Here is a 16,171-nt window from a genome sequence, read left to right on the forward strand (position 1 = left end):
TCTGATTCTATTACTCTATGTTTGTTAACTGCCATTCTCCTTCCATGGGGCTTCCCAGGTGGTACAGTGGTAAAAAGAATCCACCTGCTGATACAGGAGACACAAGAGACGCAGGTTCGATCCTTGGGTTGGGAAGATCCCCTGGAGTAAGAAATGGCAAACCACTCCGGTATTCTTGCCTGGAAAATTCCATGGACACGGAGCCTGGTGGGCTACAGTTCATGCCGTCACAGAGTTGGACATGACTGAGCACAACAGCACCACACATTCTTCTCTATAAAAGGCATTCTTCCTTTCTAACTTCCATCTTTTTTTAAAAAAGTATCTTTATAGATCCTAAGTGTAACAATTAAGGATTCTATAATCAAATACACTTCTTTTGGTGCATACATTATTTCAATTTTGGTCTATGGGAACTTTGTCAAGTTGTTCTCAGGCCCTTTCTACATGACTCTATTAATCTCTGAGCAAGAACCAGAAAGTTCTTGTTTTCTGGTACAAAATGATAATCTAGATTCACTGTACTTCCCATGATCCAGACCCAGAAGCTTTGATACCCTTTAATAAGAAATGTAGTCAGAAACCAAAATTTGGGTGTTTAGGTGTGTCCCTTGCTTCTAAGGCCTTTTCAATAAATAAAGCTAAGGAAAAATATACATTTTTTTAAATTATAAATTCATACTGATAGTTTCAACTCAAATTGAGTATTATAGTTTCTTTTTCTTAATGCCATTTATTTTACAGTATAAATTTTGGCTCCTAATAATATTTACATAGCTCCTCAGTCCAACAATATAGAGAAAATAGTTTTAAGATTTTAATAACCAGTTGTACAACTAAGTATGAATATACTGAGCAAAGTTTAAGATTACTTTGCATTTCTTCTTGTCCTTAAAACATATGCCTTTAATGATGCATAGTCAGTCTAATAGTCAAAAGACACTTGAGTTAATTATTTTCTCTCTATAAGAATCTAACCAATCTGACATAGTCAGGTACATTTATTTCTATTTGTATTCATTTTCATGGGTGCTTTTTAATTTTTTCATTTTATTTTAATTTCTAAATATTTAAAACATATACATGGTTCAAAAGTCAAACTATTCAAAAAGACATAGTTCAAAAAGTTGCATTACCATCCTATGCCTGTGTCTCTTTCCTATCTACCTCCAAAGGATAAACATCCTTCCTGTTCTTTTTATCCTTATTTCTCACTTATCATATAAATACTTGATTTTTTTTCCAATTAGCAATATGTCAATCAATATTCGTTTATACACATCTTCCTTACTATTTTCCCTGGTGGCTCAGACAGTAAAGTGTCTGCCTACGATGTGGGAGATCCGGGTTTGATCCCTGGGTCAGGAAGATCCTCTGGAGAAGGAAATGGAAACCCACTCCAGTATTCTTGCCTGGAAATTCCCATGGATGGAGGAGCCTGGTAGGCTACAGTCCATGGGGTCGCAAAGAGTCGGACACGACTGAGCGGCTCAACTTTCACTTTCACTTACTATTTTATTTTTAAAGTTGCACTGTATCACACTAAGCACTACCCCAGGTGGTGCAGTGGTAAAGAATCTGCCTGCAATGCAGGAGACTCAGGAGATGCAGGTTTGATTCTTGGATCGGGAAGATCCCCGGAAGTAGGAAATGGCAACCCACTCCAGCGTGCTCGTCTGTAAAATTCCATGGACAGAGCAGCCTGGCAGGCCATAGTCATGGGGTTGCAAACAGTCTGACAGGACTGAGTAAGCACATGCATTACACTATGCAAATATATGCATGATTTATTCATTTACTCTCCTATTTGGGTTGTTTCTGTTTGCTATTAAAAATAATACTGTAGGGGGTTCTCTGATGGTCCAGTGGTTAAGACTCTGTGCTTCCACTGCAGGGGACACAGGTTTGATCCCTGATCATCGAACTAGGATCCCACATGCCACGCAGTGCATTCACTAAATAATAGTAATGATGATAATACTACAATTCCTAGGAGGAATTCTTTAGGAGGAATTTCTAAAAGTGATTTTCCTTAGTCAAAGGGTAAATATAACTTTGTCGTGTGTGTGTGCTAAGTTGCTTCAGTAGTGTCCAACTCTTTGCGACTTTATGGACTGCAGCCTGAGAGGCTTCCCTGTCCATGGGATTCTCCAGGCAAGAATATTGGAGTGGGTTGCCATGTCCTCAGTCAGGGGATCTTCCTGACCTTGGAATAAAACTGGCATCTCATATTTCTCCTGCATTGGTAGGATATTTCTTTACCACTAGCGCCACCTGGGAATCCCATGATTTTGTTAGGTACCATCATACCATTATACCATCAAATTCTCCACTATAGGGCTTCCCCCGCCCCCACCCCCCACTATTTTGCAATCTCACCAGTAATGTATGAGAAAGCACAGAATCCTCTTTGCTTTTGGTTTCCAAGATCTATGTGGAGAATCACTTTTTCCAGTTACACGACATCTACATTGTCTCTGAGGCTAAAATATTATTTTTCTAACTCACTCATTTCTGGTTCCAAAGAAGTAATTATAATTTTTAATCTAAAATGTGTAAGTAGAAGATATTCTTCAGTCTATGGCTTGCATTTATAAAGTGTATATTTTTCAAAGTACTTTTATGCACGTGCATATTATTAGATTCTCTCAGTCATGTTTGGAAGTAGTTAGAGCAAGTCTATCAGCTCCATCTTCCAGATAAGGAAACTGAGAAGAAACAAAATCTAATTAACTTGTACACACCCAGTTAATGACAGTCAAGGGCCTTTAGTTTACTGGTATTTCTACTAGATACTTGGTTGCTTTCCTCTTAACTTTCAATTCTAGTATTTTATTATAGTTAGTGTCACTTATTAGATAAAAGTATTAGGAACTCAGACTTATTCATTATATTTACTTCACATATAATAGAAATATGAAGGCTATTAAGTAGTCAAGTTCATCTTTTAAGCATATTTTAGAAAATAAAGCTTACTTGTTTGGGTTTAGCTCAAGACTTTCATAAACTGTAAAGTGCTAGACAAGTCTAATAATAAAATTTGTTCTGGAAAAATACACCATATTTTAATTTAAAGTAAGATTAAGTTATGTAAGCATTAGTAACAGGTGAGTATAGTGAAGTACCTCTTGACTATATATACAATTATGATTTCTAAAGTCTTACAAAATCAAATGCAAAGTACCTTTCAAGAATGCATTAAAGTTCAAAGATTCCTTTGTACTAAACAATGTCTCTTCACATTTTCTAAAAAGGCAATAAAAAAGTTCTATTCCAATTGTAAAATATTTTGGGCTAAATTAATTAGACTGATTAATCCTTGAGAATGGCAACACAGATTTGCCCTATCAAGTGAATTTCAAGAAAATATTACAGGATGACATTAACAAATGTTGTAAATTGAGAGTCCTTAAGTGAAAGTAGTGAAATCAATGTGTAAATATAAACTCTGATTTTGGTCTCTTTCATAATGTAAACTGTTTTCCATAAAACACAATCTGTACATTTGTCATTTAGTTTTGAAGATAAATGTCATTTATTTTTGAAGTTGAAAAATAACAAAAAGACTTTAGACCCACATATAAAAGGTATTCTTTTTATCCTTTTCTGAGATGCTGACCTGTATATTCATTTAAAAATGAACACCACATCTTTACGTTATTAAATCTTTGTTTTGATCTATTAGTATTCACCAAAGTGCCATTTTATAAAACCTCACACTGAATAGACAAGGCTGGAGGTGACCATCTGCAGCTTTAGAGTCTGTGTTTGAATTGATGAAAAGAGCTTTGTGTTTTCATTGCCAAGTTTGATTCTTCCAGTCATTAGGCATTCCCCTCAGATCACATCAATGAAGCCGTACTCTCTTACACCCATGTGTTAAAGTCTCTTCTCCTCATGGTTTCCTTTGCCAGCTCTACTCAAGAATGACTACAGGGCCTTAGCCACATTCTTCTCACAGCTGTGTCAAAAAGAGCATCAGAAAGTCTTCTTAAAACCCATATGTGTATCTGGTCAGTTCTCAGTCTTAGGGTCACCTCACATTGTGGTGTGATTATACAGAGATTCATTCTTGTTCTTGAACTGTGCTACTCCCATCATTCTGGGAAAGATTAGGCCCCCCAATCAGTAGTAGAGAACTTCTTGGAACACTGATGTGAAATACACATAGCTCAGAAGGCAGATTAGTTTAAACTAAAGAAGGTGACATTTCAAGATTCTGAGCATGTTTATGTTATTTTTACCATTATGTAGCTTGTCAAATGGTATAACACAAAGAGAAGGAAGACACACTTTCGTTATGCTTTTGGATACTACTGTATGTGAAGGAAAAAGTCAAATGATGCTGCTGTTCCAAGAACTATTAGTTTGAATGCTATACATGTCAAAGTAATTAAAAAAATTAAGAGTCAAGTTCAGTAATAGGTTCCAAAATACTATTTACTATATAAAATTTTCACTTCCAGTTAGTCTTTCCATAGGAACACCTAATGAAGTAATATCTATAGTAGCAAAATTATTCTTTTCTTTATACTTAGGTTAAGAGCTGAAGAAAAAATGATATTTGTTGAGTTGCTCAGGAATATATTAATAAAACAATATAAGAAAAAAAGAAGGAGGATTTCAGTTGCTACTATATACTATATTGCTACAGAATGCATTCTTTTCTCTGTAAACGTAAATGATCAAGAATGAAGTTTATGTGAGGACAGTGTTTGTGATTTCACTATCAGACAGAGTTACCCTGAAAGAAACAATATTCTTTCATTTATAGAGGGCCAAATGTGTACTTGTGAAAAATCCTTTAGTGGGATATACAGACAAACATAGAATAATGGGAAGAAAGAATCAAACACGGAATCTTACAATCCAAGTAAAATTTGTATTTCTAGTTGCTCTTGGGTTCAGTTTAGAATTTTTCAATTATATTCTGGGAATAAAACCTATACCTAGTAAAGAAGTATACATCAGACTTTAGATGAATACACTGACAATTTATTTTTAAAAAAAATCAGACCCTGATTATGTAAGCATGTAAACATTCTCTGTATCAACAGATAGATACATTATATCCATTCACCTGTGCTTTTAAGAATAGAGAAAGCAAAAGAGGAATTTCTGAATGAGTTACCAAGTATAATGACGTTGAGTGACATCCAGGCAGGAACGATGAAAACTTTAAAAAATCTAACTTCTAAAATAGCTTCCTTTTTTCCTTGACTACAAAAGAAGTATGCTAAAATATTCAGTGGTTGGTGATATTAAGTACCTTTCCTAGAAAGTTCAAATCACTTTTATATCTTATTTTTATCAATTCTAAAACTATTTTCAGGTAAGATAGATGAGTTCTCCTATCTTTATGAAGTACCCTGGGGTCAAGGGTTAAACAATTAAGAAGGCTTTTAACTGGAGCTAAGAATAGAACCTAGGGAAATGGTACTGATTAGAGCATAAGACCACTCTAAGGCATTTACATTTCATGTATGTGCATGAAAATCACAATAGGACATCTCTGCAGGGTAAGAACTCTCGTACTTTTTTCAGCTTGTCAAGCTTCAGTTAAACTGTACTTGATCATCATTAAGTGCATCCTATAATTTCCCTAAATAATGGTCCATATAGTCAAAGCTATGCTTTTTCCAGTAGTCACGTACAGAGATGAGAGTTGGACCATAAAGAAGGCCAAAGAATTGATGCTTTCGAATGTGGAGCTGGAGAAGGCTTTTGGGAGGCCCCTGGACAGCAAGGAGATTTAACCAGTCAATCCTAAAGGAAATCAACCGTGAATATTCACTGGAAGGACTGACACTGGAGCTGAAGTTCCAATACTTTGGCCATCTGATGCAGAGCTGACTGGTTGGAAAAGACCCTGATGCTGAAGAAAAGACCCTGAAGGCAAAAGAAGCAGGCAGCAGAGGATGAGACGCTTAGATGCATCACCGACTCAATGGACATGAATTTGAGCAAACTCTGGGAGACAGTGTAAGACAGAGGAGCCTGGTGTACTGCAGTGCCTGGGGTCAGACACGACTTCTGATTTCAATTACTGTAACACTGGGATTAATAAAAAACAAGAAAATTCCTGCATTTTATTTAGTCTTAAACAGAAACTATATGTCTCTTATTCAACATTTCTATTCTTTTTCTCTCATTCCTCTCATGATCATCTGAAACGTGTTTTATCTATCTTAGTAGGCTGAGATGAATACTAGTCCAACTCTAGATTACCTAGTGAAGACAGACTCTGAAATGAAGAAGCCAATCACAACATGTAAGAAGTCATGTTGTGATTTAACTTTTTAGGCCCTACTTTCAGGCTGTTTATAATTCATTCCATAAAATTAACTACAAAAGGGAACTTAACAGGGACAGGGCAGATACTTAGGTTTAGAGAATCCCTCTTCTTCTTTAGCCTGTATCTTTTACTTTCCACTTCATTAGAATTTCTCAATTTTAATAATCACAGATTAATCCTTCCCTGGTAGAAAGAAATGAGCTAGACAATTAAAACTATGTTTCTTTTTCATGTCAAAGTGAGACGTTCCTTGAAGATCAAGGTATAAGCCTCAATTCTCTAGTTTTTATAAAGAAATGAATATAATTATATCACCTATCAAACATGGTAGGTATTTCTGTGCATAATAAAAGTAGTTCTAAGGAAAGCTACTTTATGTACTCGTGTGTAAGAGAGGTGATCCACTATACAAATATATAATGGAATTAAAGTTTTTATAAAATACATATTTGTTTGATAGAGTACAAGATGTATTTCATAAGTTAAATAGGTATTTAATTTAAAAACGTGTTATGATTAAAAAGCCCAGAACATTAAATTCTTAAAAAGCATATCATGCATTCAAGAATAAAAATTAAACATGTTAGATGGTGTATATTTTGTGACGATTGTTTAGGAGGCGTCTGAGTCCATTTTCTATATACAAATGACATAAAAAAGCTATATCTAATTACTTCTAGATTTAGAAGGTGCTGTCCAAAGCTGATGGGGGTGTTCAGTTGTACATAAACTATCACAAATAAATTAACTATTTGACTTATTATTTGTTGAAGTATATATCATACTTCACAGAGCTTTTAAAATCTCAAATACAAAAAAGATTGTGAAGAAATTTTCAGAAAAGTTCTAAATCCTCATTTATTAATAATACTAATAAATCCAAGTAAACTTTCAACATTTTATTAAATATTGATTTAAACCTTATGCTGAGTTGAGAATTTATGAAATGTAATCCTTGATTCAATTAACAAGTATCATATTTACAAAGCATTCACAATACATCTAGTATTGCTTTGCAACTTGTAGTCCAACCAAGAATTTACAGGGAAAATAGCAAGATAAAGTTGGCAAGAAGTAGGATAATTTTAATGAAAACACAAAATTAATGCAACTATATAAAAAAATTCATTGATGCTTTTCACATTAAACTACGTAAGACTATTTGAGTGGAATAATTTATCATTATAGTTAATATCAGATTCTGGAACTAGCAACAAAACTACAAAGTTTAGTGAAGTCTTTTGATGAAAACTGTAGGTTTTTTTTTTTTTTTTTTAAAATAATAGCAGGCTTTAAAAAAAAAAAAAAGTCAAGAAACTGGAAATGCTCTGTTCCCCTTCCCAGCACCCAGAGTTATCTAGCCTGTTTTATAATTCAACCTGCAAACAGATTAAGCAGCTAAGTTTGTGGAAAGTATGTTTGCTCTCTGCTAAGAACCGTTGTGGGACACTATGGCGACTCCCCTGATACCTCGAAGTGAACTACAGGCTGCTCTCACTCATCAGCAGGGAAACCAGGCTGAGAATTCACAACTTCTTTGTAACCTCAACTTCTTCATAGAAATCAGTATTTGGCCAACGGCAGGAAAGACTTTTATTAGCTTTACATGCTCTTTTCTTTTTTTTTTAAATAGCACTCAAAAGCCACAGGATGCCTTATATTTCAGAAGGAAATGTTTTATGCTGATCTTTGAAATTTTAATTATGCAATTAAAAGTTAGAATGCCTGCAAATGTTAAGTAACTGATTTTTTTTTAAAGTACAGACAGAAAATTCTAAATAGTTGATACATTTTTCTTCTTGAAGATATATTAAAAGTTTACAATTTTAGTCTCACCTATTCATTATATAGTTATGGTTCATGAGGAAATAAATAACATCAGTGTAAATCTGGCCCACAGTAAAGATGGTATGTGATGAAAGTTATTTCATTTTAAAACCTAGATCGTTGGAGAGGTCTTCTAACCACATCAGTCTGGCTGTAAATAGTTTTAGGTAACTGTGTAGCTTAAATATGTTAATTACAGTAAAATATATTTAAAAATCCCTTTGGGAACTTTTGCTGTAGGCCAGGAGAGGCGTTATCTGTAGATCAAAAGACAGATGGAAAAATACAGCACAAAGAATCAGATTTTATAATCTCATGAGATAAAAACATCATTTAGTGGACTAGTGCATCAGTTTTCTTTTTAATAAATGAGGACTATGGATGGTCTAGGCAAAACTATTTTTTTTTTTAGGCAAAACTATTATGAGAAGTTTTTTTATAACAAAGTTCTCATGTTCTTAACCTGTTTTTTAGCCTCCACATAAATCTCTGCATCCAGGATTGGCAAAAAACAAACAAAAAAAAACACCTAAAAGGTAAATCACTATGTGCTCTTCTTCCACAAGCACATACATTTTAAAAAGAGACCTACCTAAGGAGAGTAATATTGAAGGCAAAGGAACGGATTTCCTTTGGTGAAATTTTAGGTATCACCCAGATACCTGGGCCAAGAAGTTAGTTTTGGTCTATGAAGTCTGGCATTCATCACATTTTACCCTATAAGTAACTATCTGCCTATAAATATTGGCTACTTTATGGATAGTAATTCTGTACAACTTTCCTTTCCAAATACACTCCTATAGGTTAAAAAATTTAAGAAAAATATTTACTCAAAGAAATAAAATATAAATTTAAAATACAATTTTTAGAAATAGTTTATGGTCTCTCTGTCCTATTTTGTGGTTAGAAATAGTTTATGGTCTCTCTGTCCTATTTCAGGCCTTTTAAATGTAATTAAACTTGATGGAAGTTTGTGGTTAGAACAAGCTGATCACTACCAAGTGTGTGTGCTCAGTCGTGTCCGACTCTTTTTCGACCCACAGACTGTAGCCTGCCAGGTGCTTCTGTCCATGGGATTCTCCAGATAAGAATACTGGAGTGGTTTCCATTTCCTCCTCCAGCAGATCTTCCTGATCCAGGGATCAAATCCCTGTCTCCGTGTCTCCTGCATTGGCAGGTGGATTCTTTACCACTGAGCCACCAGGGAAACCCTTTTCTGTCATTATAGCAAACTATTAAATTGTTCTAGTCCATATGTTCATAAGCATTTATAGAGTACCCACTTAACAGCAGGCATCTGGGACAAGTATTTGGAGACAAAGATGAACAGAACATCTATGGCTTGGAAAAGCTCAATGATGACTAATTTTGCAGGGATCAGAGTAGAGAGCATACAGATATACAACGCAATTTTAACACCTAGATGATTAAGACTTCTAATGAGGGTATGGACTGAGTATTATGAAAGCATTAAAGAATGGAAATATAAAGAAGCATCACAGGGGTAACATTTAAACCAGAATTTAAGGAATAACAAAAATCTGGCAAGGCGCTAAAAGGGAGGAATATTTTCTAAGAAGGTGAAATGGCATGAGCAAAGATACTGTGGTAGGGCATCATGGGGGGAGATGATACTAAAACAACGGGAGAAGCCCACTGATAGGCCTCCTATATCATTCTAAGTTGTTTAAACTTTAACTTGCAGGGGTTGAAGAGTCCCTGAAAGATTTCAAATAGGGAAATAAAATAACCTGATTTGTGTTTTAGAAAAATTAACTCTGGTAGCAGTAAGGAAGACAAGTTTTGAGAGAGCTACAAGCAGGTAAACTAGTTCTAAGATTATTTCAATAGTCTTGAGGAATGATTATTTCAACAGCCATGAGGAATGATGAGGGCCTGAATTAATGATATTAACAAGGGGAGAGTGGTGGGAATCAGCAGATACTTAGGCAGTAGACAACAGAGACTGATGACAAAGTGAACGTGAATGAAAAGAAAGAGTGAGGGAAGAAGGAAAGGGCGGAAACTTTTGAGGACTATGATGGAGACAGGAAATACAGGACAGGAGGGCTTTATTTTCAGAAGAGTAATTTTTCACCAAAAAAATCTATGACACAGAAGACAGTGATTTAACTTTCTAGGATGTTGGAGAAGACTTGGTAGAGAAAAGGCAGTTGAACTACTCCTGTGGGTTTGATAAATGTGGTGATACTAATGATATAATTTGCAGAATGCTACAGTACCTGATTATGAACTAGTCATCTTTACATACTATCCAGTTTATTATTCACATAAACTCTCCCTGTAAAATCAGTGTAACTGTCCAAATTTTTTCACTGAAAAAATTTTGCTTCAGGCGTTAAGTAATCTGCCCCAAATCTGACAGGAAATAGGTAGGAAAGCAGGGACTCAAACACAGGTCTGTTCAATTTGACTACAAATCTTGACTATCTTCTACACTGCAGTGAGTCTCATAGGATGAATACAATTCTCATGAAGGAAAAGGGCCTACCTAAGGCTCCAAGGAGATAGGCCAACATATATGAAGGCATTTAGCCTTGAAAAGGTAGTGCCCTTCTGAAGAATGAGACAGTGTAGTGTGAGTGAAATGACAATAGGAAGGAGTATGCAATACACATTGTTCTAAAAGCATCACATGTATTATCTCATCTAATTCTTACAACATTATGAGGTAGTATTACTGTCCACATTTTATTGTCCACATCAGCACAATGTTTTAAAATAAAATGTCCTAGTTCACATACCTATAATACGTTCTGAATCCAGAGCCTGAGATTTTAAATTAACATGTTGAAGACATATGAGCATTTTTACTTATTTTACCATGATCATATACTAGTTTTATAATAAAGTATAATTAGGATTGGGCTGCTGAATTTAATATTTAGGAAATTACTGGTGATCTTAAGAAGAGCAATTTTAGTATAAGAGTGAACCATACTGTATTAAGTAGTAGACGAGCAAATGGGAATTGAAAACTTAGAGTGAATACAGATCAGCTATTTAAGAAATTCAGTTGTGAAGGGAAAAGGGAAAATGTGAAACCTTTTAGTTTAAATTTTAATTACTGCCTGGAATACTGATATATTTACAAAGGACCTTCAAAAATAATTGCTAGTAATAATAATTTCAGATTATATTAGAGGATACTAATACCATTTAATAAAATCTTACAAGGTGGCTTCCTGGAAGGTTATCATCTTATATCCAATAAAACAGGCTGATGCCCACCGTAACTGTGATGAAGATACACTGCACACTTGAGGGCAACTAGAGATGAAAGATAGTGTATAAAATATGGAAAGGAAAGCCTTTTAATACTTCTTCTAGGTCTGATTGCTAGAAATAAGAATAAAAGATTTAACATTTAAATTAAAATTTAACATTTAACTCTGGTAGCTGACATAATTATTGCAATTAAACCCTGTCCATGGTTGGTGCCATTTCCAAGTCTTAATTTTCTGTTGTTAAATGTGAAAAATAAGGGCAATATCACTAGTTTTTCAAAAGGTTAAGCATTATAAGAGAAAATGTTATTTCTACTTCTTGGGGTACAAAGTTATTTCTTTTACAAAATAATAAGGTAACTGATGAGATTTTAAAATGAAAGTTGACAACATTTCCAAATATTTTAGAAATCTAATGCTCTTTGGGAAACACAATTTTAGGGAATTTTAGTTATGTAAAGAAATTAAAGGATTACATGTAAAGAAAACTTTGAAATTTTAAAGTACTTGTAGCTTTTAAGCAAGTTGAGCCAAAATTGACTTTGACTGTCAAAAGTTACCAACTTGTAATTGACAATGAAACGAGATTGACCTATATATCTATCTTGGTGTTCTTAGAACGTTAATGTTTATAGACACGTGAATAATTATAGACAGTTGCTGGTCAAATATAAACTTAATCTTTAAACCTATAAAAATATAATATCATAAATCATAACTTTCAAGGTAGAAGACACTGATTTAAAGATTAATATGCAAAATTCCTAATATGTTTTTAAAAAGTCTTGACTACATATGTACCTGACCTTGGGCTATGAATCAAGATATAAGATATAATTTCAGGGGTGTGAGGGAAATGTTTGAGACCTATTTTCAAATAAGAAGTAGTGAGAAGTAAGAAATCTTGAAGTTAGCACTTACACTTCATACTGAAAAAATGAAAAAAAAATTGCTAAGGAAAAGGATGTTTTAGAACCCTTTGTCTTAGAATTTAGTATCTCATACAGCTTTACTTAAATTTGAATAAAAATGCAAAGGTTATTTAAAATAAATGTCATGCACTGTGAAAAGTTGTCTTGAATTCTTCAGAGGAACCACACAAGAAAATGAATTTCACTGTACTGGATTCTATGTGCCTAGAGGTCTGAAACTGCAAGATTATAGAAGATTTCAGCTCAGGCAGGATTATTTTGATGCTAAATGAACAAAGTTGTTAACTTGCCCTTCTCTTCCCTTTGCTAATAACTTCATGTATTACCTATGAAATGATTTTTATCATATGGCCTCCATGAATTCATGAAGATCAATTACTAAAGTTAAAAAAAGTTAAAAACAAACAAAATAAAAGTTGTTTGCCCTAAACAGTAAGTGACTTTTTGACCCCAAATTTAAATATGACAGGTAGTCTAAAAAAGTTCATTTGGCTCAATCCACTTTTGTCTTAAACTATTAATAGCTTGAATAACATATTACTTAGCTGCCAAAACAAAGTGCTTTTGCCATGTTTTGTTTCATACTTTTGAAATAATACAAGATCATTTTACTTACTTCTGAACTTTATCATTGGCCGTTCGGGAGGCCTCTATGGCATGCTGAAGCTCTAATTCCATGTTTGCTCGATCTGTCAGAGCTTGCTGCAGTTGGGTAGCCAGTTCCTCATTTTGTTGTTGAGTGATGGAAACAATGTTGTCTCTATTTTTTAAAGCTTCTTCAAAGGTACTAAGTGTAAGATTAAACTGATCCTTCAGATTTTCTTCTTGGGATAAAGATTTGTGTAAACTGAGAAAATATAAAAATAAAAAAATTTAAACATAAATATGTAGGCTTACTGGCCAATAATCTACTAAACAAAAATCTCCAGTTAGAAAGATCCATTTCTAAAAATCAATAAAGGTATACTTAAATGCATAAATGAAAGTAATTTTTATATCACAATATTATACTTGATAATTATCCATTTCTCTGCTTCTAAGCTGAAAGCTACCCAGACAAATGATTATCTTTGCTACCAAAGCATACAAAAAGATGCTGTAAGATGTTAATTTAATTATATCAGTGTAAATATTACATTCAATTTTCTTTAAAAGGAATAGCAAAGAATTGGACAATAAAGTATCTCTAGGTAAATAAAAGAATGTAATAAGCTGACTGCAAAGAAGTGAGAAGTAAGAGAATGGGCATCAGTTTAGTAGATCCAGGGCCTAATTCAGCTGAACACTTAACGAGAATGAATGAGGTTTATACAAATACTGATCAGCCTTATACACAGCATTTTCTGCTTGTCACAGTTGAGATATGAATGAAGTTAAAATTACTAGTCAGACTGCACAGAAATAATATGTATTCAGATATATTTTCTTTTTGTTAATGAATCTTACTCCAAATACACCCACTCATTAAGTCATACAGAGAAACAGCATATAAATTAAGACCAAATGAATGCAGAAGAAAATGCAGACAAATAGAATCCTAAAATGCTAAAGGTCAAATCTTTGATATGTCATTACACCTACCACCTGAGGTTATTTTGAAATGGCACCAAGCACCTCACTCAATTAAATAAAGACATTTTGAAAATATAAATATTTAATAAGGGGAAATTTAAAATCCACACAGGAGATGTTCTTTTTTTATTAAATAAAATCATTTCAGTATATGCATACAAAAGAAATGTCGATGGGAGACTCGAAGTAAAACAACCCAACTATATAAGACAGATTGATAGTGTTGAAAGAAAGTAATCTAATTCTTAAAGCTGCAGAAAGCTTGTCAGGGAACTTTAACTCTGGCTGAATATCTAGCCTAGTACTTTATCTAAAACTTTTCAAACTGAAGTAATTATAAATTTCTTATTCTTGCTTTAGCAACCTATACACCTCCTCCAAAGTGCTCACTTTGGAGAAGGTGTCATAAGGAAATAAGATGGACCCGAGGCAGGGACAGTTAGCACACCAAAAGAAATCATTCCAGAATTCAAGTTAATCTGGAAGAGAGAATGCTACTACACTGTGGCCAAGTGATTGATTACTATGTACGAAATGAAAATGGTGTACGGTGCCAGATGGGCGGAGTGCAAAGAAAGTATCTTCCTTTGTGCTTTTTCACCTCTTTATGTTTCTAACTGTTATTTCATTCTTCTTTCTACCAATCCATATGCTTAAAGACTTCTGTCTCTTGCTCATTTTCCTATTCTTTCTCTGTCCTCTCATACTTTCTACATTCTTCCAACTCCCAATTTCTTTCAATCCACTCTTTTTGTTTACTTGAAAGACCCAAGAAAGAAACTAAAAACAAAACAAAGCAAAACCTCTAAAAAGTCTATGCTCTTTACTTTTAAATGTCAATTACATTTTAAATTATGTAATGTGCATGAATCTAAAATATTCAGCTTTGACAAAATGTAAAGAACAAAACACAGAACAAATGCAGAAGACTCCAGTCCTTCCAGTTGATCCCCTTCCCAAAGGTAATCACTAATTCAACCTCTATCAAGATTAATATTGCCTGTTTTTGAACTTTTTGTCTGACTTATTTTACCTAACATAAAGTTTATGAGATTCATCCTATTGTTGCATGTAGTTCCCTTTTTTAAATTCTATTAAGTATTCTGTTGCATAATTACACAGCAACTTATTTCAGCATTCCACTGTTGCTGCCATGAACAAATTCTTGTATGTGTCTTTTGATGGATCTACATACTTGTTTGTTTTTTGTTTTGGTTTTTGTTTCCAGGTTTACTGAGATATAAGTGACATAAGCACTCATATCTGGAACAGAATTTCTCCTTAGGGTATATGTATGTCCAGATTTAGCAGATACTGCAGTTTCCCAAAGTGGTCACACCAATGTACACTCCCATCACAAGGGAGTTCTAGTTACTCTATGTGCAACCTTAGAGTGGGATTGCCAGTCTTTTAAACTGTGGCCATTTTAATAGGGATACAGTGATATTTTATTCTCTTAATGTTGTCTTTTGATGAATGCAAGTTCTTAATGCTAATGAAATCCAGTTTATTATTATTCCGTTAATGGCAGCACTTTCTTGTGTCCTATTTAAAAAAATCTTAGCCTATCCAGTTCCTTTGTATTTTAATCTTACATATATGCTCCTCATTTAAAACTTGAAGTTGGTCAGCTTATTTTGGGAATTCTGCATATGCTTATGATACCTAAAACACTTATCTAGTATATTCTAACCAATTAACTATTAAGAATCAATGACTCAGTTTTAAAAATTATACCATTATTAAAATCAATGTTATCCCAATTTAATTCCCTAATCATTCATCACTTATTAGTCTTCTATCACTTAATATTTTCCTTTTGGGGAGTAAGTTTATACTACCTGATTTTAATTTTTTTCTCAGATGGACCTGTGACTGGGACCCTTTATTCTCAAGCTCAAAAAGCTACTCATCATTCAGCATGTTTTGGAAACCTTTAAATACCCATCAAGTCTTTCTTGGACTGAAGTAGTAGCTGGAATGAACTCATAAAAAGATGAATTAGATAATGTCACTCAAAATCCTATAATAGTACCTCAATGAATTCAGAATAAATCTCTGACGATAATAACAAACTACATACTTTAACTAAACCTCACAACAACTTCGGAAGTCCTATTAATATTACTTTTTTACTAATAAAAAACGGAAGCAAAGACATAAGTAATTTAATTAATCTCACCCCTAGCAGAGCCAGGGTCTGAACACCCATCACGGCCTTTTACTTGGGCTGGACTCCTCCCCTACTTGCCATGGGCTACAAAGCCTTCTGTCATCTGGTCTCTCTGCGTGCCACC

General features: G+C 33.9%; 1 protein-coding gene across 6 annotated transcripts in view; it reads right to left on the bottom strand.

Annotated features, from left to right (window-relative positions):
• Positions 1 to 16,171, bottom strand: part of MIPOL1 (mirror-image polydactyly 1) — a 290,413-nt gene that overhangs the window by 32,962 nt on the left and 241,280 nt on the right. For all 6 annotated transcript variants that reach the window (XM_020916569.2, XM_070478009.1, XM_020916572.2 and 3 more), the window contains one exon: positions 12,919 to 13,149. In XM_020916569.2, coding sequence (XP_020772228.2) covers positions 12,919 to 13,149 — 231 coding nt within the window. The remainder of the gene's footprint in view (positions 1 to 12,918; positions 13,150 to 16,171) is intronic.

Source organism: Odocoileus virginianus, chromosome 16, assembly GCF_023699985.2.
Source record: "Odocoileus virginianus isolate 20LAN1187 ecotype Illinois chromosome 16, Ovbor_1.2, whole genome shotgun sequence".
NCBI classification, from domain to species: domain Eukaryota; kingdom Metazoa; phylum Chordata; class Mammalia; order Artiodactyla; family Cervidae; genus Odocoileus; species Odocoileus virginianus.